The sequence below is a fragment of the Balaenoptera ricei genome, chromosome 5 (assembly GCF_028023285.1).
Source record: "Balaenoptera ricei isolate mBalRic1 chromosome 5, mBalRic1.hap2, whole genome shotgun sequence".
In the NCBI taxonomy this organism is placed as follows: Eukaryota; Metazoa; Chordata; class Mammalia; order Artiodactyla; family Balaenopteridae; genus Balaenoptera; species Balaenoptera ricei.
In genome coordinates, this window is record NC_082643.1 from 80,208,408 (window position 1) to 80,233,469 (window position 25,062).

General features: G+C 38.5%; 2 protein-coding genes across 2 annotated transcripts in view; both read right to left on the bottom strand.

Moving 5' to 3' along the window:
* Positions 1 to 25,062, bottom strand: part of NWD2 (NACHT and WD repeat domain containing 2) — a 189,567-nt gene that overhangs the window by 109,379 nt on the left and 55,126 nt on the right. Inside the window, exon 2 of the mRNA XM_059924151.1 lies at positions 1,670 to 1,758. Within this exon, the coding sequence (XP_059780134.1) occupies positions 1,670 to 1,758 (89 nt within the window). The remainder of the gene's footprint in view (positions 1 to 1,669; positions 1,759 to 25,062) is intronic.
* Positions 13,759 to 14,036, bottom strand: LOC132366550 (guanine nucleotide-binding protein G(I)/G(S)/G(O) subunit gamma-5). Its single transcript, XM_059924150.1, has one exon. It carries the CDS (start codon positions 14,034 to 14,036, stop codon positions 13,830 to 13,832), a length of 207 nt encoding a protein of 68 aa, XP_059780133.1. The 3' UTR covers positions 13,759 to 13,829.

Here is a 25,062-nt window from a genome sequence, read left to right on the forward strand (position 1 = left end):
TCTTCTACTGACAAAAGTGATGCAAACCCAAATAAACTCAAAGATGGGATTAATAGGCTTGGATACATTTCTTTACAGTAACTGAGTCCCCAAGGAATGTCTAAGTCTTTGGGAATCTTGACATATCAGAATTATTAACAGTTGAGACTTTGTTATCAGTAGAACGAGACTCCTCAGAGAAGGTAGTGCTGACTTCACAACAAGGAATTTAGGTTGATGATTTTTCAAGTAAACAGTGACTTATGAGTAACTATTCAATATGTGTGTCACAATGGCTTGCTGCCAACGGACACTATGCATTGAGATCAAAGCCATTTTGAAACTCTTATTTTATACATTCTATTAGAAGGCCCTATGAAGTATACCAAGACAAAATATTTACAGTCAACCCTTGAATAACACAGGTTTGAACCGTGTGGATCCACTCGTGTGGATTTTTTCAGTAGTAAATACTACAGTATGAAATGATCCATGGTTGGTTGAATCCTCGGATACGGAGGGACCATGGATACAGAGGGCTGACTGTAAAGTTATACGTGTATTTTCAACTACGCAGAGGGTCAGCACCCCTAACCCCTGCATTGTTTGAGGGTCAACTGTATTCAGAAGGAAACAAATGAGGGGTGAAATTTTCTTCCATTAACAATGACACATTTTCGGCAGGGGGCGGGGTGGTGGTGTGATGAATTGGGAGATTGGGATTGACATATATACGCTAATATTTATAAAATGGATAACTAATAAGAACCTGCTGTACAAAAATATAAAATAAAATTCAAAAATTCAAAAAAAAAAACCCAGAAAACTCTCTCCCAACCCAAAGAGTAAAAAAAAAAAAAAAAAAAAAAAAGACACATTTTGTACTCTTACACCACAAACCTCTAGTCCATAGTCCTTACTTAACAATGTAAACATGTAGTTAGGATAGCACTGGAGAGTTAAGATGTCCATTGCAAATGAAGGTGACGAATTCTGACTAAATAACGCTATCTATAGTTGCAGGAGCCATTCACTTAAAAATTTTTTTTGGATGTCTAAGTTATGCCCAATGTCTTCTAGTACTTTTCTATTAGGTGGCCTCATCAATAGTGTCTACAAATGCCAGGATGTTTATGAATTTTAGCAATGACATGCACAGTTACTGTTTCTTGAAAGGCTGATGGGTTTTTTTGTTTGTTTGTTTGTTTTGGTAAATGGTAAATTCCCAAAATGCTTGGGAAAAAGGACATTCTTCAATGCAAATAAAAACTAAAAGGTAGGACAGAAGGCAAGGACTGACCAAGCTGCTAAAATGAAATACCCGGGAGAGAGTTGGTCCCAATTTTTTGATGCAAAACATTTCTAGAGATGCCAGCTTAAAGGCAGGTGCTCAGCAACCTTGCCCTTTTTGACATTAGTGGAGGTTAGCAAAAAAGCAAATAAACATAATTTGAAGAAAAAGATGAGCCAATACTGGGTAGGGTCCAAGAAGCAGAGCATAAAAGTGCAAAACATCAAAAATGACTAAATATTTTACTTCCATTTTCCAGTGTTTCTTTTCACCCACGCTTAAAGAAATGAAATATTTCAGGGCTTAAAACTTGTATTTTATAACACCCAAACTGTGACAAGAAACAAACATTAGTTATTTAGCTGACATAATTAAAAATGAAATTAATATCAGCGTTACCTGAAATTCTAATCCATAGTTTTCTCTGCAGAATTCTCTTAATTTAGGATACACGTTTTCTCTTAGTGCCTGTCTTTCTGCTCCCGTGTCTGTGGTAGAAAAGCAAACACACAGAAAGTGAGTTAGGTCCACATAGTACACATTTCTGGAAAAAAAGAAAGCTTACAAATAAACATTAACATTAATATAATCAAGCTGGGGTGCTGCATCGTGAAATGATGGGATATTTGCCTGCTGGAGAAGACTTGCTCTTAACAGAGCAGGGGGAGCTGAGATGTTTACCACGCACACAGGGCAAATGGGAGCCCCTGGGTAAGTTTTGTGGGTGCTGGCAGAGCTGGGAATTCACAGCTCATTCTTTATACCCATGTAGACCCTCACATGGCGCTCTTAAATAGCCCCAACCACATTATCTTTCAAAGAGGTAGAAGGAAAAATTGTAAGGCTATCAGGTGTAGCTCCATTGAGTGTAAATATTTCAAAACACACACACACACAGACACACACACTGATTACTGATTTCCAAAAGCATCCAGACTCTATCATTCCCTACAGTATTTAGAAACAATGCTACTTTTACAAGATTCAGTACAGCATCTGTGCAATCAGCACAATAGTCAGGAGTGACAAACGGTAGGAGTCAACATCTAAAACTAGCAGATTCCACTGGCCAGCGGTTCAACATTAGCGTCTCCCACCCTGGGCTTAGGGACCTGTTATATCAGAGAGGGGATCGTTTTACATGTGCCACAGTGTGTTAAAAGCTTCGAAATAAAATATTTAAAAATTATCCGTGTCATTAAAAAATACGAGAAGAAACAGAGAACCTGAAACCAGAAGAACCATAACATATGTATGTATTTAATGTTGAATGTTCTGCACAGAAAGGGATTCTACAGCCACTTGTGCTGGACGGTGCGCCACATCAGTGATGATGCTGTAAGATGCTTACAGCAAAGAGAATGGTCCTTGCCCAGCTAACTTCAGAGAAAGATAAGAATCAGAGCTTAAAAAATTAGGTTAATGTGTTATCTCATGAAAAGGACCATTTGCTAAATGTACCTCAGTCCCAGCCACAACCGTGAAACATCTGCATACCACATTTATAACTCAGGAACCAATTTAAAAGACTGTCCTTGTTATTCTCAAGCACATCTGTCCATGCAAACTCAACCATATGCCGTGTTGACCTACTCTACTTTCCTACTGTTCTCAAGCCTGTTTTGAGAGGCAAACAACCAATCCCAAGAGTCTGAGATGCAGCGGCAGCTTGACAGAGTGACAGGAACCAGTGTTTACACGGGAACCAAAGATTCAATACAAGGTCTTCGAGATTACCCTGTGATCCAAACAAGTAGGGTCTTTTCCCCCCATAGATCCAACAGGGACCTAAGTCCAAAGGGAAAGCAGGAAGACCGCGTTGAGGAGGGTACACCTGAGCAGTGCCCATGTGCCATCACGACACTGGTGGAAGCAGCAGATTATATAATCAGCACATGATTTATATAATCTTGGGATCAGGTGCCCATCCTCCCTCACCCCACTGTAAGGGCTGAAAACACTAACTTCGAAGTAAAGCTGATGATATTCAATCTCTCTAAAAGGCTACCGATTTTTAAGACCCAAATAACAAAAAGTCACTTTAAAAATGAAGAGATACTACCAGATGTGGAATTTGGGAATATATTAAACAAGGATTATTGGTAAGATATTCTAAAAAAAAATATTATTCAAATAATACATGAAAAAAGTTATGAAATGCGCAGAAATTTGCTTCTTATTTCCATTTTTATTTTATTTTATTTTTTTTTTTATTTTTATTTTTAAATTTTTTTTTTATTTATTTATGGCTGTGTTGGGTCTTCGTTTCTGTGCGAGGGCTTTCTCTAGTTGTGGCAAGCGGGGGCCACTCTTCATCGCGGTGCGCGGGCCTCTCACTATCGTGGCCTCTCATTGCGGAGCACAGGCTCCAGACGTGCAGGCTCAGCAATTGTGGCTCACGGGCCTTGTCGCTCCGCGGCATGTGGGATCTTCCCAGACCAGGGCTCGAACCCGTGTCCCCCGCATTGGCAGGCAGATTCTCAACCACTGCGCCACCAGGGAAGCCCAGAAATTTGCTTCTTAAAAATGTTATTATAACTCTTATTACTGGGTCCGGAGACCTGAATGTGTCATAGTAAGGAGGCTAAGACAGAAATGCAATATCTAATTACTAACATTTACTGAGTGCTTACTGTAGACTAGTAGTGTGCTAAGTTTTTCTATGTGTATTTTCTTAGTCACTTCTGTCAAAAACCCTATGAAATAGGTAAAATTATCAGTCCATTTTTAAAATAAGAGGAAACAAATATAAAGGGGTTAAGAGACATGCCTGAGGTCATATGACCACTAAGTTGGAGAACCTGGATTTGAATTTAGAGAGCCAAATGCCATAGTCTGCTCTAACCATGGAAAATATGCAACTGTGCAAAGAATCAATCTTTGAAAATGACAAATGCAAGAGCTTCCCAGAATGGTTAAGGGATGCTGAAGTCCTAATATTTATGAAACAAACAAACAAAAATCTCAGTTATCCATGACAGATTTTCCCCTTTCTATAATACACCCTTCAACAGCCACCCATAAATATGTTCTCTTGCTCCATCCATCTCTAAATAAATCCTGAATGAATCTACTTCTCTGCACCTCTGGTACAAGCCAAACTCATATCTCAACTGGACCCTATCTTGCTGTTTCCATACTTGCCTCCGTCAATCCATTCTCCACAGAGCAGCCAGACCAATCTTATGTAAAAACATAAATCCGATCACATCACTCTCTTGTTTAAAATCCTCCAGCAGCTCTTCATGGAGCTTGGAATGAAATCCCCACTCCTTACCTTGAACGTTCTCTCCTTCTCTAAGCTCATTTCTTACCACTTGCCCTGTTCATGTCACTCAAGCAGCGCTGGCGTTCATTTGGTTCCTGGGTTATATTCTCACTGGTGACCTCTGCTCTAGCCATGACTTCCTCCTGGAATGCTTAGTCCCATGATCATTTCATGTCATCTCCTGTCATTCAAGTGTCAGCTTTAATGCCACCTCCTCAGAGAGGCCTTCTCTGAGCCCTCCAGCTACAGAACCCCTCTCTATCACACCATCTTCTTCAAATTCTTTGCACGTTACTCATCACTATAATTATCTGTTTACTATGTGTCTCCCCCACTGCCACGTGAGCTCAATGGGACTCAGAACCTTCTTCTGTCTCTTTCGCTGCTGCATCCCCAGTGACTAGGGTCATGCTCAGTTAAGGAAGGAGTACGTGAAAAAACCCACACAGGCACCGGGGATAAAAATGAGCTGACAGGCAATGCGTCTCAGCAATTACCTCCAGAAACAGAAAGCCTTCCTACATTACAATATGCCATTGGTTGGACATGGAATCAAGACTGTGAAATTCTAGGAAATACATGATCGGGTTTAGAAAGTTGAGTTCATGAAGTAAGTGAATGAACTGAAATACTGATATCTTTCCTGGTTTCTGTGTTTCTGGCAAAATACTAATATTTTATCAAATTATGAATATCTAAAATGTGAGGGAAGTATATGACAGGCATTCTGTATTATTATTTATATTACAAAAGTGACTCAGATTTTCCTATATTTGTATTAATATAGGATGATTGGGTCTGGAAATGGAAAAGTAATTAAAATAGAATGGATTAATTATGCTGGGTGACAGATAAGCTGGCTTAATTATACAAAAAACCTGATTCATACTGACAGCACATCCGGATGGTTGGCAATTAAAAAACACTAGAATGTCATGGATAGGAAAAATTAAGTCACAGAATGTCACACATAAAAAGGGACCTCTTACAAAAGTGTAAATCAAGACGAGGTATGTCATCATTTATTCTTCATAGTCACTGCATCCATTTGTATCTGTCCAGTTCCTGAATGCTTTGAAAAGATGCATTAACACTTTGGCAGCACTAAAGAGGTTTTTAAAGAGTTGCTTTCTAAATAATTCCTCTATGATTTCAGAATTAATGACGGTCTCTGTGTAGTATCTGAGTTACCTGCAGGAAGAACATTAGCTGGCGCAGAATTATCAGTCAATATCTTTATCCTACTTCAAGCAGGGTTTAGATTAATTCTAAGCTTTTATTAAAAATAAGAGTGCCAAAATGACCATGTTGGACTGGAACTTCTTACTGTCCCACCTCACCCAACCTTAAGAGCATGGACGTTAGATTAAGTCATTTTCCTCTTGGCAGCTCACAAAACTTATCTAGGATCCACCTACAGCTGTCATTCCAGCCTGGGTTCCCAAGTCTCTGTAGGTTTGCTCTTGCCTGGATTTTCCCTCTTTACCTGGCCCCTTAGCCAATGATTCATCTGGACATCTTATCTGACTTTTGTTGTTGTTTGGGTTGATTTCCTGTCTGGCAGCTGCCCAGAGGCTACCTCCTCTCCATGCCCTCCAAGTCCTCTGTGCCCAACCATCACCCTCACCATTCCTTATTTCCATATCACCACATCCTGTCAATTTTATCATAATCTTCTTTTGAATTTGGCTAGGCTTTTTTGTCTACTCTCTATTTTTGTACTCACCATCTCTCAGCCCTTAGAGTCCAAAAGTCTCCTATTTGATTGACCTGTTACCTGTCCCTTCTCATTGCAGTCTTAAGCTCCACAGAGCTGCTGGAGATAAATTCTAAGACAAAACAAAAGTGAAAACTAATTTGATCATTAAAGACCTTGGCTGGCATCTGGTGGCCCAGAGGATCAAGGCCAGAATATTCAGCAGGTGTAAATGTATCTTCGACCTAAGTTCTATCTTCTACTGCTCTTTATCATGCACCCTCCAGGGTATTTTTCAGATATTACTTGAACCCGAGCCTTGTCTTTACACATACTGCTTTCCATGCCAAGAATCCCCTATCTACTGCATATCCCCTTTGCTTGGCAGACTCCGACCCTCCTGAGTCCCAATCAAAGGCAGCACGGTTTGTGAATGCTTACTAGACAGAGACAGGCATGCCCTGGTCACCCCATAGCACTTTGTTCACCCCTATATAACATCATGTATTTTACTTTATTATAAATATAATATTTTTAATTTATTTATTTTTAGTCTGTCTCCCCTCATTAGACTTGTGAATTCATGGGAGGCAAGGACTTCCTCATACATAATTATTATAATTAGGAATGAAATGCCATGTAGCATACTGATGCTACAGAAGTTAAAAAAAAATTTATAAGGATATACTGTGAACAATAACTTTATTTCTAATAAATTAGAAAACATGGGTGAAATGAACAAATTCTAGAAACAGATATTATTGAAACTGACTCAAGGAAAAGAAAATCTGAAGAGATCTACAGCAAGTTAAAAAATTTCAATTAGTTATTAAAAATCTTCCCAAAGAAAATCACCACCCCAGAGTATTTAACTGATATATCAATATTTAAAGAAATAATCCCTTACACTTTCAGGAAAGAGTAGAAGGAACACTTCCACTCATTCTTTAAGTCTATATTATCCTAAACCCCAAATGAGACAATAACATCAAAAGAAAAAACACAAAACAAAAACTGCAGACCAATATATATCCCTCATGAACACTGAGGCAAAAACTCTTAGCAAGATACTAGCAAACTGACCCCAGCTATATATACACTGTCACCAAAGGGGATATAGTACAAGAATGATAGGTTAGTTTAATGTGGAATATGCCACACTAATACAGGGCATGACCATATGATCACTCCACAGATGCAGAAAAACTTTTGCCAAAATCTAATACCCATTCAACCACAGGGAACAAAAAGTAATTTCTTTGCCCTGATAAAGGGCACTTACACAAAACCCTACAATTAGCACCATGTTTCATGGCTTAAGACTGAATATTTTCCACCTATGATCAGGAACACATTATCACTTATAGTCAACATTTTACTGGAGGTTGTAGTCAGTGCAGTGAAGAAAAAATTAAAAATAAAGGCATCTAGACTGAAAAGGAGAAAAAATATTCTCAGATGACAAGGTCTTGTATGTAGAAAACCCTGAGGAATCCAGAGGAAAAATACAATGACTAATAAACGATTTCAACAACGTGGCTGGATAGACTATACAAATCAACAGTATTTCTCTATACTCACAATAAACAATCCAAAAATGAAATAGAAAAACTGCATTTACAATAGCATTAAAATAATAAAACACTGAAAAACAAATTTAACAAAAGCAATGCAATACATACGTTGTAAACCATAAGACCTTGCTGAGAGAAAGATCTAAAAGGAGATCTTTCATCTTCATGGATGGGAAGACTCAATATTGTTAGCATGGCAATCCTCACCAGTTACAGGCTCGAGATTCTCCAAACTTATCTACAGATCCAACACAGTCCCTATCAGAACCCCAGCATATTTTGCAATTGTTTTTTCAGTGCCATCATTGAAATGAAGTTTTAAAGCACACTTTGGTCAATCTTGCTCATTATCTGATCTGTTAAGTACACCAACTGGTATCAAACAGAAAAGACAGTAGAGGGACTAACTGTGGTTCTAGAACCAAAATTCCCATGTCTGAATCCCAGCTCTTCACCTGCTAGCTGTGTGATTTCAGGCAAATTAAAAGATGTCTTTTTTTTTTTTTCATTTGTCATGTGGAATCAAAATTACTAGTATCAAGCTTATGAGGTTGTTGTGAAGATTAGATGGAGTCTTTCAACACCACCTGGCATGTGGTAAATACTCAATAAATGTTGCAATTATCCTATCAAACAATTTGGGGAATCAAAGATTAAAGCATCTTTTATTACTTATAATTTTTAGCACTGAAAGATTTATAGTAAAGTAGCTACAACAATCATGATCTTATCCCACATTGTAGTTCTTAAAATGATCAAATTTTCAAGACAGTTTTTAAAGGTTTAGGGAAAACCATAGTTAAAATGTAATTTAAAAAATATCACCAGTTTAGGGTTTCCCTGGTGGTGCAGGGGTTAAGAATCCGCCTGCCAATGCAGGGATCACGGGTTCAAGCCTTGGTCTGGGAAGATCCCACATGCCGCGGAGCAACTAAGCCCGTGCGCCACAACTACTGAGCCTGCGCTCTAGAGCCTGCAAGCCACAACTACTGAGCCCACGCACCTAGAGCCCATGCTCTGCAACAAGAGAAGCCACTGCAATGAGGAGCCCGCGCATCGCAATGAAGAGGAGCCTCCGCTTGCAGCAACCAGAGAAAGCCCGTGTGGAGCAATGAAGACCCAACTCAGCCAAAAATAAAGAAATAAAGGCTTAAGTTAAAAAAAAAAAAAATCACCAGTTTATCCAAATACTCTTAAAAGTTCGCAGTAGGAATTCACTAACTGTATTACTGCTACACCTCAATACACTTTAGGAAAAAAGAGTAAACTATAAAAGATTAACAATGCTGGGCTTATTTCTGGTAATATTGTGGAAAAGAACCCTCACAAATATGACACTAAAACAACCCAAATATGGCATACAAATATCTAAAAATATATATTTAAAAATGTGTCACATAGTTTGAATGAAACTAAGCAATGCACAGAGGCCCAAGGCACAGTGAAAGCAGTAATCTCAGAAAATAAGGGATCTCTGAGGCCAGCTTTTGGTTATTTCCCACTAAGCCCTGGTGACCTCTAGTGTTGATTTTTGTCTTCTGTGGGTGCAGGGTAGATTGGACACAAAGCACAGAGCCCCAAGGTGGTGAGTCTAACAGGAAATCCTTGCAAAAGGCCATGACCCCAAAGAGCTAAGACCTTCAGTTTGAGGGTGAATCAGAAATCAATCTTCATCACCAAGAAAACCTGCTGCTATACCATTCACACTAGGTGGAAGAAAAAACAACCTCCTTGATATTCGTAATCACAAGCTTGGCCTCTTGTAGGTTAGCAGTGCAAATTCATTTTATTTAAAGTCTGACAAGGAATCCCCTGGTGGTCCAGTGGTTAGGACTCCATGCTTCCACTACAGGGGGCATGGGTTCGATCCCTGCTCAGGGAACTGTGAATAAGATACTGCATGCCGCACTGTGACCCCTAGTGCTTGAGAAGCATAATTTCTAACAAGTCCTAATGAATTTCAGCAAATTAAAAGTTTCAAAGACTATTAAGCCACACGCACTCACACACACGAATTCCTGGGGTTTATCCCAGGAATGCAAGGATTCTTCAATATACACAAATCAATCAATGTGATACAATCATATTAACAAACTGAAGAATGAAAACCACATGATCATCTCAACAGATGCAGAAAAAGCTTTTGACAAAATTCAACACCCATTTATGAGAAAAACTCTCCAGAGAGTGGGCATAGAGAGAGCCTACCTCAACATAATAGAGGCCATATATGACAAACCCACAGCAAACATCATTCTCAATGGTGAAAAACTGAAACCATTTCCTCTAAGATCAGGAACAAGAGAAGGATGTCTACTCCCGCCACTATTATTCAACATAGTTTTGGAAGTTCCAGCCATGGCAGTCAAAGAAAAAGAAATAAAGGGAATACAAATTGGAAAAGAAGTAGTAAAACTGTCACTGCTTGCAGATGACATGATACTATACATAGAAAATCCTAAAGATGCCACCAGAAAACTACTAGAACTAATCATTGAATTTGGTAAGATTGCAGGATTCAAAATTAATGCACAGAAACCTCTGGCATTCCTACATACCAACAACAAAAAATCAGAAAGAGAAATTAAGGAAACAATCCAATTTACGATCGCAACAAAAAGAATAAAATACCTAGGAATAAGCCTGCCCAAGGAGGCGAAAGACTTGTACTCAGAAAACTATAAAACACTAATGAAAGAAATCAAAGATGACATAAACAGATGGAGAAATATACCATATTCTTAGATTGGAAGAATCAATATTGTGAAAATGACTATACTACCCGGGGCAATCTACAGATTCAATGTAGTCCCTATCAAACTACCAATGGCATTCTTCACAGAATTAGAACAAAAAATTTTACAATTCGTATGGAAACACAAAAGACCCCAAATAGCCAAAGCAATCTTGAGAAAGAAAAATGGAGCTGGAGGAATCAGGCTCCCAGACTTCAGACTATACTACAAAGCTACAGTAATCAAGACAGTATGGTACTGGCACAGAAACAGGAATATAGATCAGTGGTACAGGATAGAATGCCCAGAGATAAACCCATGCACATATAGTCACCTAATTTATGACAAAGGAGGCAAGAACATACAATGGAGAAAAGACAGCCTCTTCAATAAGTGGTGCTAGGAAAACTGGACAGCTACATGTAAATGAATGAAATCAGAACACTCCCTAACACCATACACAAAAATAAACTCCAAATGGATTAAAGACCAAAATGTAAGATCAGACGCCATAAAACTCTTAGAGGAAAACATAGGAAAAACACTCTTTGACATAAACCACAGAAAGATCTTTTTTGACCCACCTCCTAGAGTAATGAAAATGAAAACAAACAAATGGGACTTAATTAAACTTAAAAGCTTTTGCACAGCAAAGGAAACCATAAATAAGACAAAAAGACAACCCTCAGAATGGGAGAAAATATTTGCAAATGAAACAACAGACAAAGGATTAATCTCCAAAATATACAAACAGCTCACGGAGCTCAGTGTCAAAAAAACAATCCAATTAAAAAATGGGCAGAAGACATAAATAGACATTTTACCAAGGAAGACATACAGAGGGCCAAGAGGCACATGAAAAGATGCTCAACATCACTAATTGTTAGAGAAATGCAAATCAAAACTACAATGAGGTATCACCTCACACCAGTCAGAATGACAATTATCAAAAAATCTAGAAACAAATGCTGGAGAGAGTGCAGAGAAAAGGGAACCCTCCTGCACTGTTGGTGGGAATGTAAATTGATACAACCACTATGGAGAACAGTATGGAGGTTCCTTAAAAAACTAAAAATAGAACAACCATATGACCCAGCAATCCCACTACTGGGCATATACCCTGAGAAAACCATAATTCAAAAAGAGACATGTACCACATGTTCATTGCAGCACTATTTACAACAGCCAGGACATGAAAGCAACCTAAGTGTCCATCAACAGATGAATGGATAAAGATGAATGGATAAAGATGAATGGATATTCCATTGTGGCACACAGATACAATGGAATAATACTCAGCCATAAAAAGAAACAAAATTGAGTTATTTGTAGTGAGGTGGATGGACCTAGAGTCTGTTATACAGAGTGAAGTAAGTCAGAAAGAGAAAAACAAATACCGTTATGTTAACACACATATATGGAATCTAAAAAAAAAAAAAAAAAGGTACTGATGAACCTATTGGCAGGGCAGTAATAAAGATGTAGACACAGAGAATGGACCTGAGGACACGGGGTGGGAGGGGGAAGCTGGGGCGAAGTGAGAGTAGCATCGACATATATACACTACCAAATGTAAAATAGTTAGCTAGTGGGAAGCAGCAGCATAGCACAGGGAGATCAGCTCGGTGCTTTGCAATGACCTAGAGGGGTGGGACAGGGAGGATGAGAGGGAGGCTCGAGAGGGAGGGGATACAGGGACATATGTATGCATATGGCTGATTCACTTTGGTGTACAACAGAAACTAACACAGTATTGTGAAGCAATTATACTCCAATAAAGATCTATTTAAAAAAAAAGAAATGTCTAGACTGTCAGCCTAGAATTAAATAAGCAACAAAGTAATCTTTCGGCAAAAGAGGATATTTTTAGAAAAACAAAAAGTGAGTTTCCTGCCTTCTTTGTTTCATATCAATTATTTTATTTTTTCCAGTTTCACTGAGACATAATTGACATATAGCAATATATAGGTTTAAGGTGTACAGAATAATAATTTGACTTATATACATCATGCTTATCACAAGTTTAATGAACACCCATCATCTCATATAGATACAAAATTGAAGAAATAGAAAAAATTTGTGTGTGATGAGAACTCTTTGGATTTACTCTTTCATATATAAAAGTGTTAATTATATTTACCATGTTGTACATTACATCCCTAGTACTTAGTTATCTTAGAAGTTTGTACATTTTGACTGTCTTTATCCATTGCTCACCCCTCCCTCTGATAACCACAAATCTGGTCTCTTTTTCTATGAGTGAGTTTGTTTGCTTCTGGACCTACAACTAACCCATGTTAGTTCCTGTTACACAGTATAGTGATTTTTTTCTATACATTTCAGAATGATCACCACGATAAGTCCAGTTAAGATACATCACCATACAAAGATATTACATACTTTCTGACTATATTCCCCATGCTGTACAATTCATACCTGTGACTCACTTATTTTGCAACTGGAAGTTAGTACCTCAATCTCCCTCACCTATTTCTTTCCTCTCCCTACACCCCTCCTCTCTAGCAAACACCTGTTTGGTCTCTGTATCTATACTGTTTTGTTATGTTTGTTCATTTGTTTTGTTTCCCAGATGCCACATTGTAAGTGAAATCACACAGTATTTGTCTTTCTCTATCTGACTTATTTTGATTAGTGTGTGTGTATACATACACACACACACACACACACCATATCTTCTTTACCCATTCATCTACTGATGGGTGCTTGGGTTGCTTCCATATCTTGGTTATTGTAAATAATGCTGCAATGGGCATAGGGGTGCATATATCTTTTCTAATTAGTGCTTTCATTTTCTTTGGATAAAATAGCCAGGAGTGAAATTGCTGGATAAGGTTGTTGTATTTTTAATTTTTTGTGGAACCTCCATACGTTTTCCATAGGGGCTGCACCAGTTTACATTCCCACCAACACTGCACAAGGGTTTCCTTTTCTTCACATCTTCACCAACACTTGTTGTCTTTTTGATAATAGCCATTCTGACAGGTGTGAGGTGATATCTCATTGTGGTTTTCTTTTTTTTTTTTTTTAACTTTTATACTAAGTATTTTATTGTATGCTGCCACCAGTGTATATAAAATAATTACCCTTGTGAAACAGAAATTCATGAATATTCAGAGAGGTAGACTGACAAAAGTTGAAGTTTGTATAGTATGGCACGTGTTATAGAGACAGGCTTTTTTTTTGTACAGGCTTCAGATTTAGCTTTCCTTGGAATATTCACCGGTTTATGAAAAGTGGTTTAAAAACCTTGCAAAGATTCATTTTACTACAAAAAGGAACAGACTTTCTGAGGTCTGAAGGGATTTGTACTTGAAGATACTCCAGTCAGCAGGGGGTCATGTTGAGCATTCTGCAGACAGAATTGTTTCAAATCTGCAGCTGCCTGGGAAACCTTCACGCGGTTGAGCCCGGCCTCCAGCCGGAGCTGTTGAACCACTTTCTTCATAGCGGCGACGCTGGAGGAACCAGACATGGCACACGCGAGAGCTGGGCAGATGGGCAATCCGTCAGTGGATCGGTGGTGGGTCTGCAGGGCCAGACGGCGGGACGGCGGAGCGGCCCTCATTGTGGTTTTGATTTGCATTTTCCTGATGATTAGCGATGGTGAACATCTTTTCATTTGCCTGTTGGTCATCTGTATTTCTTCTTTGGAAAAATGTCTATTCAGATCCTCTTCCCATTTTTAATCAGGTTGTTTGTTTTTTGATGTTGAGTTGTACAAGTTCTTTATATAGTTTGGATATTAACTCCCTATTGGATATATTGTCAGTAAATATCTTCTCCCATTCAGTAGGTGGCCTTTTCATTTGGCTGATAGTTCCCTTCACTGTGCAAAAGATTTTTAGTTTGATGTAGTCTCATTTGCTTATTTTTGCTTTTGTTTCACTTGCCTGAGGCAACATATTCAAAAAAATATTACTAAGACTGATGTCAAAGAGTTATTGCCTATGTTTTCTTCTATATGCTTTATGGTTTCAGGTCTTACATTTAAGTCTTTAATCCATTTTGAATTTATTTTTGTGCATGGTGTGAGAGAGTAGTCCAGTTTGATTCTTTTGCATGTAGCTGTCCAGTTTTCCCAAAACCATTTACTGAAAAGGATGTCTTTTTCCCCACTGTATATTCTTCCCTCCTTTGTTGTAGGTTAATTGCCCATATAAATGTTGGTTCATTTCTGAGCTCTCTATTCTGTGGCTTATTTCTTTAGAAGGAAATTCTAATGGATTTATTTCAGGTAGAAGAAAATTTGAGATGCAAGAAGTATTGGTGTGTAAATAAACTGGTAGATATACAGCTAAGCCTAAAAATAAATTAGTTGCTACATCTAACTAAAAGGCTTCTGTACACCAATGAAACCAACAAGGAAGCAAAAAGAGAGAGGATATTTGCAAATCGTGTATCAAATAAGGGGTTAATATCCAAATTATACAAAGAACTCATACAGCTCAACAACAAAAGAACAAACAATCCAATTAAAAAATGGGCAGAGAATCTGAATAGACATTTTTCCAAAGAAGACATACAGATGGCCAATAAGTAGATGAAAAGATGCTCAACATCACTAATCATCAGGGAAATGCAAACCAAAACCATAGTGAGTTATCATCTCACACCTGTCAGAATGGCTTTTGTCAAAATGACAAGAAATTACAAGTGTTGGTGAGGATCTGTAGAAAAAAAGAACCCTCATGCACTGCTGGTGGGAATGTAAATTGGTGCAGCTGTGGAAAACAATATGAAGGTTCCTCAAAAAATTAAAAATAGAAATACCATATGACCCAGCAATTCCACTTCTGGGTATGTAAACAAAGAAAATAATAGAATGTTGTATCAATGAAACTAATAATGTTGTATGTCAATTATACTTTAAAAACTAGTAACATAAAATAATAACATTTAATATTGGGGCTTAAAAAGGTAGAATTAAAAAGTCTTAGATAGGGACTTCCCTGGTGATGCAGTGGTTAAGACTCAGCGCTCCCAATGCAGGGGGCCCGGGTTTGATCCCTGGTCAGGGAACTAGATCCCACAGGCATGCCGCAACTAAGAGTTTGCATGCCGCAACAAAGCAGCTGGTGAGCCTCAACTAAGGAGCCCACGTGCTGCAACTAAGACCCAGGGCAACCAAATAAATAAAATTTAAAACAATCTTAGATAAAAATAGCATGATGAGAATAAAACCTTAGATCCTGGGCTTCCCTGGTGGTGCAGTGGTTAAGAATCCACCTGCCAATGCAGGGGACATGGGTTCAAGCCTGGGTTAGGGAAGATCCCACATGCCGCAGAGCAACTAAGCCCGTGTGCCACAACTACTGAGCCTGTGCTCTAGAGCCCGTGAGCCACAACTACTGAGCCCGTGTGCCACAACTACTGCCCTCAGCATTCACAATATATTGGGGCCAGACAGCAGTCAGCTAAGAATGGGGTTCCCAGTAATGCATAGCAAGTTCTAGAATAAAGGGATAAGCAAAACGCTACTAAAGCAGGAAGAGAGGAATGATTAATTTTGTCTAATGATCAGGGAGAGTTTATCAGAGAAGATGACAATTAAGTTAGGACTTGAAATATAGACAAGATTTTCTCAGGTAGAAAGGAAGAAATATCTTCTAGAAGAGTAGCAGCATGAGGAAAATGAGGAGGGCTTAAGAAGTTCAGGATGTGTTAGAGGAACACCAAGTAGTGTAGTTTGTTGTACGATGTACGGGGTTATATTATAATTAGTCTATAAATTATCAGTCTCTTGCTGTTCCTCTATGTTCTGGGAATTTGGGGGTCAACAGCATTTATTTCTCGTAATCAAATGGGAGAGGAAAGAATACATACAGAGGAACATACAGAACAAAAGCAATTCATCATCCACTTCAGTCAACTCCAAGAAAAACATTTTCATACCATGTCCAAAATGCAGCTTACTTACTTACTTACTTACAGGGGTCTCCCTGCACTTGGCTGACCTGTCTGTTTAGAGTAATTCATCAGTCAGCCAGTTCTCCGTTTGTTCAGACTCTACCATGTACCCAACACTCAGCTGGGTGTTGGGGAAACAAAACACTGCATGGTCCCCAACGCAAACTAACTTGCTTTAGACAGAGTCAAAACTAAGGCACCTGTAGAAAACAGAAAACAATTCCATATTAAACTGAATGGAACACGTTCTAGACACCAGACTGATTTTGAGGCCCTAGCTGGGGAAAGATTTTGGAGAAGCTATGACTTGAAAATGAGTAGAATTCAGAAAAAGAATAGGGTAGAAAAGAGAGCTTTCCTGACGGACAAGACCACCTGGAGCTTAGGGGGTAGAGGTCTGTGAACAAAACTTCCTAATGGGATAGGGAATCAAATTATGGTAATGGGACCAAATTACTGAAGGTCTTGAAAACGAGGGATGTGGATTTGATGAAGTAGGCATGGTGGTGACATGATAAATGTGATCTTACGGAAAGATACAAAGGGAAACACTCCATACGGCAGATATGACAAAGAAGAAACAGGAATAGGGAGGATCACTTGGAAACTGTGGCAGTAATCCATACACAAGGTAAAGAGAGCTTATGCCCTGATTACAGCAGGAAAAGAAGGGGCACAAAGGAGAGACATTTAACGGGAAATTGAGTGACAGATTTTATATATACGAGAAAGAGCTGGCATAGTACGGCTGTTAAGAGGAATCCTGGGTTTGAATACTGGCTTGGTTAAACATCAAGGGCATATCCAGGGCTAGATCATAAGCCTTTAAAAACCTCAGAATGTCCATACTATCTACCTCATTGGGATTAAATCAATATAAAGTACTTCTCACACAGTAACTTTTCAGTAAAAGTTGGCTTGTACCACCACCACCATCACACCAGAGTGATTACAATTTTTCTGCTTTATAAAATAGCTATTTTTCTTTTGTAATTGATAGGTATCTTGTATGGAAATACTTTGAGACTATAAAGTGTCCTGTTGTTCCTCAACCTTTCATCCACTAGTTAGAGCATCTATTGAAGATCCTTGCCTCAAATTATTACAGTTAGCAAATAATGATTTTCTATTTCTATCATTTTTTACATTTATCAATTAACTTTCTATTGTGAGGAAGCGCTCTCTCCCTTCCCATCCATCTGTACTTTCATCCACCCAGCCACTCACCCATCTGTCTACCCACCTACCTACTTCAGTAGGGATGCTTACATTAATTAACAAAGGGTGAAAATAGTAATAAACAAGAAAAAAATCAGTCCCTATTATCAAACAGGAGCAGATCTGGCTCTCACACCTAGGTGATGGTGTTCCCTTGCTGAATGTAAATAATTTCATAGGACACCAATATTAGATGCTCTATGACCATGCTGGAATGAAACAAAAACAGAACCACTCCATAATCACATGTGGATACAGAAAAAAAAAAAAAACAAGAATACTGTCCAAACCACAAAAAATGACCAACATCCTCCTCTCCCCACTGACGTGAGTGTTGCTTCTTTATCAAACACAGGTTTAGCTTTGCTCCATTCCTCGTCTTCTATATACAAATTATTAATATAACCAACAGTGAAACCGCCCATTTTGATAGCACCCACTCTAGAGTAAAACCACACTTCCTTGAAACCTCCCCCCAATAATTGATCGTATAAGTCCAAATCTGATAATAAGCACCTTTTAATACACTCTTACTGAGATGCCCCACGGTTCCTCATGGTGTGCACTTTCCCTTGTTGTCCTGAGCCAACAAACCCAACTTTGTTTAACCAGAGGTGTATTCCCAGGGGGTCTCTGGCTGGAGGACATCAACAATAATTTTGCAATGGAGAAACCTGGCAGACACCATCTTAAATAAGTGATCAACTAACATTACGAGAAATGGAACAAAATCAATAACCTATTCCTCCTGATACCATGTCCTGAGGAGGACACATCATTTTTGTAATATTCCTGCAAAAAAAGCGTAATATAAATTTAACCATGAAGAGGGCTTCTTTGGTGGTGCGGTGGTTAAGAATCCACTTGCCAGGGCGGGGGACACGGGTTCAAGCCCTGGTCCTGGAAGATCCCACATGCCGCAGAGCAACTAAGCCCGTGCACCACAACTACTGAGCCTGCGCTCTAGAGCCCATGAGCCACAACTACTGAGCCCACGTGCCCTAGAACCTGTGCTCCGCTACAAGACAAGCCATCTCAATGAGAAGCCCGCGCACTACAACAAAGAGTAGCTCCCGCTCACCGCAGCTAAAGAAAGCCCGTGCACAGCAACAAAGACCTAACGCAGCCAAAAATAAGTAATAATAAATATTTTAAAAATCTTAAAAAAAATTTAATCATGAAGAAACATTATTCTACAAAATAACTGATGTATGCTCCTCAAGAATATTAATGTCAAGGACTAAGGAACTGTACTGAATTACAGATGGCTATAGAGACATGACATCTGAATGCAACCCATGATCCAGTATTATTGCGGCAAGGGGTAAATTAGGATCTACAGGTTAGGGAATACTGAATTCATGTTAGTTTCCTAATTGATAACTGTATTGTTATATAAGGAAATGTCCTTATTTTTAGGAAATACACATTGAAGCATTTAAGTGCAGATGATACAGATATATGTTAGAATTATAGGTGTGTGTATACACACATACACACACATAGACATAGAGAGGGTGGGAGGGGGGATAAAGCAAATGTGGTAAAATACTATCATTTGGGGACTCCTGATGAAGGGTATAAGTAAATTCACTTTACTCTTCTTGCAACTTTTCTGTAAGTCTGAAATGACAGTCCTTTCTCATTATCTGCAGTAATGTTCTATGAAGTTTCTGTCAACACAGAATTAGGGAACATTGAAGCCTTGCTCCTAAGAGAGATAAAAGGTTAGGTTCCTGCGAGCCTCTGGTCACAGCATTTTTTTTTTTCTTCAACCGATCAGTACAAAACCTGTTTTATGTGTGTTCTGTTTAAAGACCTTATTTAATATATATTGCTGATTCACTCACATTGGCTCACAGCACTACGACTCATGACTCATGCCTGAGTGAAGCTTGTTAGTGCATAGGTTTTCTCCCTAATGCACTTTGCAGCTCTCTTACACTCAGGAACACTATGCTCGTGTGCTTTGGCACTGTACTTTGAAGCCATTTTGCATAGCAAAATTCCCAAGAAAAAAAACCCACAAAAATGTGGAAAATGTGGCACTGAATAGACCATGAAAAGAGCACTTGTTTGCAGTATTAAGCTGAGACAAGAAGGCACAGTGTTCCCCTGTTCAGCCTCAGCAGGGAACTGGGCACACTGGGCAACTCAAATGTCTCACCCATCTGCACGTGTCCATGATGACCGCAAAAGCACCGCGAGTATCGATTTGGGGGGGGGGTGTTAAAAATTTTATCCAGTGGATGAATTCACTAACATGCAATCTGTGAATAATGAGGATTGACTGTATGTCAAAATAAAAAGTTAACGAAATATACTTTCAACCTGGAAGACTAGAAACATAGTAAGTACAATAAAATAAGTTCGTCTTTGGGCAGGAGAGTTGTTCTGGAAGGGAAGATACTATTTAATTTAGGATATCATATGTTTGGAAGGTTGTCCCAGAAATGCATCAGATACATTTGGAAATCCAGGAGCTGATGAAAGCCAAATTAGAGTAGCAGATGAAGTTTATGGGAATTATTGGTTACACAGTAGAGATAATTGAAGCCAAAATCAGAGCAAAGGAAGACTCAGATTTTGTGCCTAACCCGTAAGACAAGTGAGGATTAAATAATTACAATGAAGAAATGCAGAATCAAGGCTATTGAATCAGGAAAGGGGCACACAGTGAAACCTGCCTTTGCTTTGGCAAAGCTATTAAAATACATGCACTGAGTAAGGAGCAGCAGACAGTTTCAGTGAGACAGATATATATATATATATGAGATTTGACTAGATAGAGCTTTCCAGATGCAATGGGCTGCTTAAAAAGACAGATTTGCTGCTATTCAAACACAGGGTATAGGTCATTTACTGGATGGGAGCATTATGGAATACTCTGGATGATCTTTTAAGACCTGCATGATTCTAATGTTCTAATTTTTTGCTAACCCTTTTCTTTGGAGTCTTAAATGATTACCATATATTTCATCAATCATGAAGCAGGTCTCAGATGCTTAAAAATAATCAGACCTATCAAAGCAAAATTTTTCTGTCATAGGCAAAAAATTGTTGTCATGGAAGAAACCATAGTCCATTTTCATTGGAATATCTAGAACATGGAGATAAAGGCAGAAGCCCCATCTTCACCAGCGTTGTCCACACTCTCCCTTAGTTTGCTGCTGTCTTACAAATAAGCAACAGGTGAGATGGACATTTGGGGCCTGGGACACATCCTTCTTAGCTGCTCCTTATGGAAAGTCAGCATGAGATAAGCTCTACAGAGCAGGAAATGGGTACTTGGGGCTTGACGGGAAAAAAAAAAAAAAAAAAAGCAGACAGTCCTGGGAATTCCGTACTAGGTTGTGATCTTTAGTACCAAGGATTTCTCTGAAATAGCATGGCATCAACTGCTAGTTAGTAGTATACTAAAGTTAAAACTGTCAAGAGCATTAATACTCATTCCCGAGCTGTTGTATACCTACTCTTTCACTGGTGTGTGGGAGCCCTGGGGACATTAGCGATTGTTACAGCAACAAAATTGGAAGCTCTCACACCTGTCTTACTGTGTCAGCTCTGTGGTTCCCCTCTCATTACTTTCTCACCCGACAACACAGAAAACCTCCCCTCCATGAGGGTGCTGGCGGCGGGGGTGGGGGGAGACTTCCTGTGACTTGCGGAACACTCTTGACTCGACTTGTCTTCTGACATTTACCTATAAACTTTTTACTGTGCTTTTGATTAGTTCAGAATGTTTACTGACAGGCCTCCTTTGGTTTTCTGAAGTCCGAATTTTTTTTTTTTTTTTTTAGTGCACAGTGTCCCAGGCTTAACATTCGTTAAGTACTAATCAGTAATACATGGTTTGCAAGAACTGGTAGGAATAACAATAGATGAAGGTTCCTTCCACATTAATAAGAAAGCACTTTAAATTCTTACTATCATTAGTAAAAGCAAATATTCATTCTTCATATAAATTGCTCTTGTTACATACTATCAACACCATCCTCCACCATCTGGTTACAAAATAAACTAAATGTACAAATGTATAAGAGAAATAATACTTTAAAGGGAATTAATATAATGTACTATACACAGCTATTAGAAAAGGAAGGTAATTAATCCATTTTGGCAACATATGAAATGCAAAAGTGATAAACATTCACATGTCATAGTTGATGTTCATCAAAAATTGGCCAATTGGAAGATCATATTTAAATTGACATTTTTGTTCTAAAAAAACTTCCTCCTGAAGACATCAAATAGGGATCAAAAGAACTCCCATAATGACTGCTTTTAGGGACAAACATGGATTCGTTAGATACTGCTAATGAATTATTAGCAAATATGTATTGCTCCCTTGCCATGAGCACATATACCTATATACATATATTTAAAATCTAATGCTATGTGATCCTGTTAATATAATTAACCCAAAATGATCTTCAGTGAGAGGGCCTAAGGAGTCAGCACACATTCAGACAATTTTTCCATTTTTTCAAGAACGGAGAATTCCAGCAAAGTGTTTAATGTGCTACCTATACCAAAGGTATAGGTAAGATGGTGCCTTAATTTTGTTTTGAAATACGTTTAAATATCTTGATCCTTATAAATTTATGGATGTGTTCATCTGGTCTTGTCACTATACGGGTGAGCTGTCTTAGTCATGTCACATGATATGAAGAACATTAATATAATCTCACACAGAAAAAAAAATCAGCCAAAGTGTTAGCAGAGTTATCCCTCACTCCAATGCATTGATCAATAATATATTAATATTATTATTAGTGTGAAATTCTAAATACTCCTCATAGCTGAAGGCTGTAAAAGTCTACTTTTAATCCTTTAAAGGATATTTTTACTTTACTTTTTCCCAAAGTCTCAATATTGAATGTTATAAAAATATTTTTAGGGCTTCCCTGATGGCACAGTGGTTGGGAATCTGCCTGCCAATGCAGGGGACACAGTATGAGCCCTCGTCCAGGAAGATCCCACATGCCGCGGAGCAACTAAGCCCGTGCGCCACAACTACTGAGCCTATTCTCTAGAGCCTACAAGCCACAACTACTGAGCCTGCGTGCCGCGACTACCGAAGCCCGTGCGCCTAGAGCCCATGCTCTGCAACGAAGAGTAGCCCCTGCTCGCCGCAACTAGAGAAAGTCCGCGTGCAGCAATGAGGACCCAATGCAGCCAAAAATAAATAAAAATTAAAAAAAAAAAAACTTTTAGCATTTGCTTTCAAATGAAATATTCAATGCTCAATGCTTTCATGGAACATTTTCCCTTAAAAATCCATTATACTAAAAGTAAATATCTGCATGGAGCCCACTAGACTGATGTAATTAAATTTACAAAAAGGTAATGGAGATTTTATCCGCAATAGCATGCAGTTCAACGCAACAGCTGAGTCATTACGTTTTTTTCCCTATATAATCTGGGATGAACAAAATGTTGCATTTAAGGTTTTTTTTTTTAATATCTCACAGCAATCTTTAGATTGGACTATTATTTTGTTATGGCATCTCAATTTTATTGCAAGGTATTAAAAAATGCAAGAAAATCAGAGTGATATGAAAGTGAGAACTTGGCCACATTTAGTTATTTTTAAATTGCTGAACTAACTACTCAGGGAAGGCCTGCTCGTGAGAATGGTTACCCCTGCAGCACACCCTGGGCTGATCTCGGGCCTCTGAAGTAGATGGCTAAATTCAGGCCTTTAGTCAAAGAATCCCTGTGATCCCTTTCAGGTTTGGTCTCAGGGTTCCAGACTAGACAGAGCTGCGTATTTTAAGAAGTCGATTAAACCAAAACTTTGTCATATCATTTTTTTTTCTACACCTCCTTAGTGAAATACATTCCCAAGTATTTAATTCCTTTAGTCATATCATTTAACTCTAGGACTCTTTAACTCGTCCTCTTAGAATTGCTTCTTTCTGAAACAACAATGCAGCCAATTCTAGATGACAGTCAAAAGCTAATCCAATAAACCAATAATTTTATCTAGGGAGTGAAGAGTGAAGATGATGATGGCTCAGAATGTCAAATACCTTCACCTTCTCCTGATAAATGTTGCAAGAATCCAAGATGGATTTACTCCATCTTCTTTTCCAGCTTTCACTTTCTGGCACCTTCCTCCTTGCTCTCTATACCTTATTTCCATTTTCCAACCTGCCATTTGTTTTCTTGCGCTGTTTCCACATGCCTGTAATCTAACTCCTGCAGGTAATCCGCTTTACCTAGTTTATTCCTGCTTGTCCTCTAGATTATCAGCTTAAGGCAATTTCTTCCAGGAAGGCTTTTCTGACTACCTACAACCTCCCAGCAGGCCTAAGTTCCATCTGCCTGCTATACACTCCTGTAACACACTGTACTTCTGATTTGGGATACTGGGCACACTTAAAATCACTAAGGATTGCCTTCAACTCTAGGTTGAAGCTCTTGAGGGCAGGAACCATGTTTGTCTTTTTCAGGGCTATATCCCCACTGCCTGGCACACAGGAGAGGCTCAATAACTATTTTTTGAACATAGTAAACAAATGACTAATAGTTATTGGCTTTTGTGTCAATCTCCTGTGCTGTTACATCTACATGTTTTATTCATCTTGGCATCCTCAATGTCTAGGCCCAATACCTGCTACAAAGTATGCTGTTAATAAATGCTGGCTGATATTATTTCTGAAATGGTGTACTTATCTAACTTTCTAAGGACAGCTTCTTCTTCCCTTAGCTTACCTGCAACTGTGAGAAAGGAATTAGAAGATGGTTAAATTATTATAGCCTCAGAAAATTGCATGGATGTGAAAATGGAAGATGGATTGCTCATTCAACCTTCACGCAGAGCACCTATGCATGTGACCAAATCCAAACAATGTTTTTTTTTTTTAATGAGGAAAAAAGCATTTGCCAATAATCGGTTGCTTGAAACTAATCTGTGGTGGAAAAAAATCAGAACAGTGATTGCCTCTGGGGCGGGGGGCGGCGGTAACAGGCGAATGACTGGGAAGGGACATAAGGGAAATTTCAGGGGATGAAAACATTCTATATTTAGTTTAAGGTTTATTCAAAACATATCAAATGGTGCACTTGGGACTTACACATTTCACTGCATGTAAATGTTACCTCAAAAAGCAAATGAAAGATCTGTCAAGTACTGAACTCTATTTAATGATACTCACGATGTGATATGTTAAGGGTGAAGTGTACTGATGATTGCAATTTACTTTGAAATGCATATAATAAAAGGGTGGAGAAACATATGATAAATATGTAAAATATTAATTGTAGAATCTAGGTGGTAGGTATATGATCGTTTACTATACTATATTCTCTCAACATGCCTGTATGTTTAAAAATTTTCACTAAAAAATGTTGGAGAAAATGGTTGC

Bases quoted from the DNA above. Each gene is read 5' to 3' on its own strand.
- LOC132366550 (XM_059924150.1), bottom strand. From the start codon at position 14,036: ATGTCTGGTTCCTCCAGCGTCGCCGCTATGAAGAAAGTGGTTCAACAG.